The sequence below is a fragment of the Eimeria tenella genome, genomic scaffold (assembly GCF_000499545.2).
Source record: "Eimeria tenella Houghton genomic scaffold, Eth_scaff1907, whole genome shotgun sequence".
Classification (NCBI taxonomy): domain Eukaryota; phylum Apicomplexa; class Conoidasida; order Eucoccidiorida; family Eimeriidae; genus Eimeria; species Eimeria tenella.
In genome coordinates, this window is record NW_013541748.1 from 4351 (window position 1) to 4766 (window position 416).

Here is a 416-nt window from a genome sequence, read left to right on the forward strand (position 1 = left end):
GCAGCAGCAGCAGCACCAGCACCAGCATCCCCGCCACCAGCAGCAGCAACAGCAAACCCAGCAGCAGCAGCAGCAGCAGCAGCAGAGAATGCTTATGTTGCTGTTTTGCTGCTAGCTGGGGGCAGCGGCCGCCGCTGCGGGGGCCCTTTGCCGAAGCAGTTTCAGCCGCTGCTGCAGAGTGCAGATGCAGCAAACATTTCAGCAGCAAAGCTTCTGACCCTCAGCAGCAGCAGCAGCAGCAGCAGCAGCAGCAGCATGGGCGGAGAGGCCTGGGGACCCCACTTTATGGTGATGGTGTTGCCGCAGCAACACAGACACAGACTAAGGCCCCTCTGCACACGCTTTCAGCAGCAGCAGCAGCAACAGAATCAGCAGCAGCAACGGAAGCAGCAGCAGCAACAGCAGCAGCAGCAGGA

General features: G+C 60.8%; 1 protein-coding gene across 1 annotated transcript in view; it reads left to right on the forward strand.

The window, feature by feature from the left end:
- Positions 1–416, forward strand: part of ETH_00040820 (uncharacterized protein) — a gene marked incomplete at both ends in the record, with an annotated part of 3582 nt that overhangs the window by 646 nt on the left and 2520 nt on the right. Inside the window, one exon of the mRNA XM_013374098.1 lies at positions 1–414. Coding sequence (XP_013229552.1) covers positions 1–414 — 414 coding nt within the window. The remainder of the gene's footprint in view (positions 415–416) is intronic.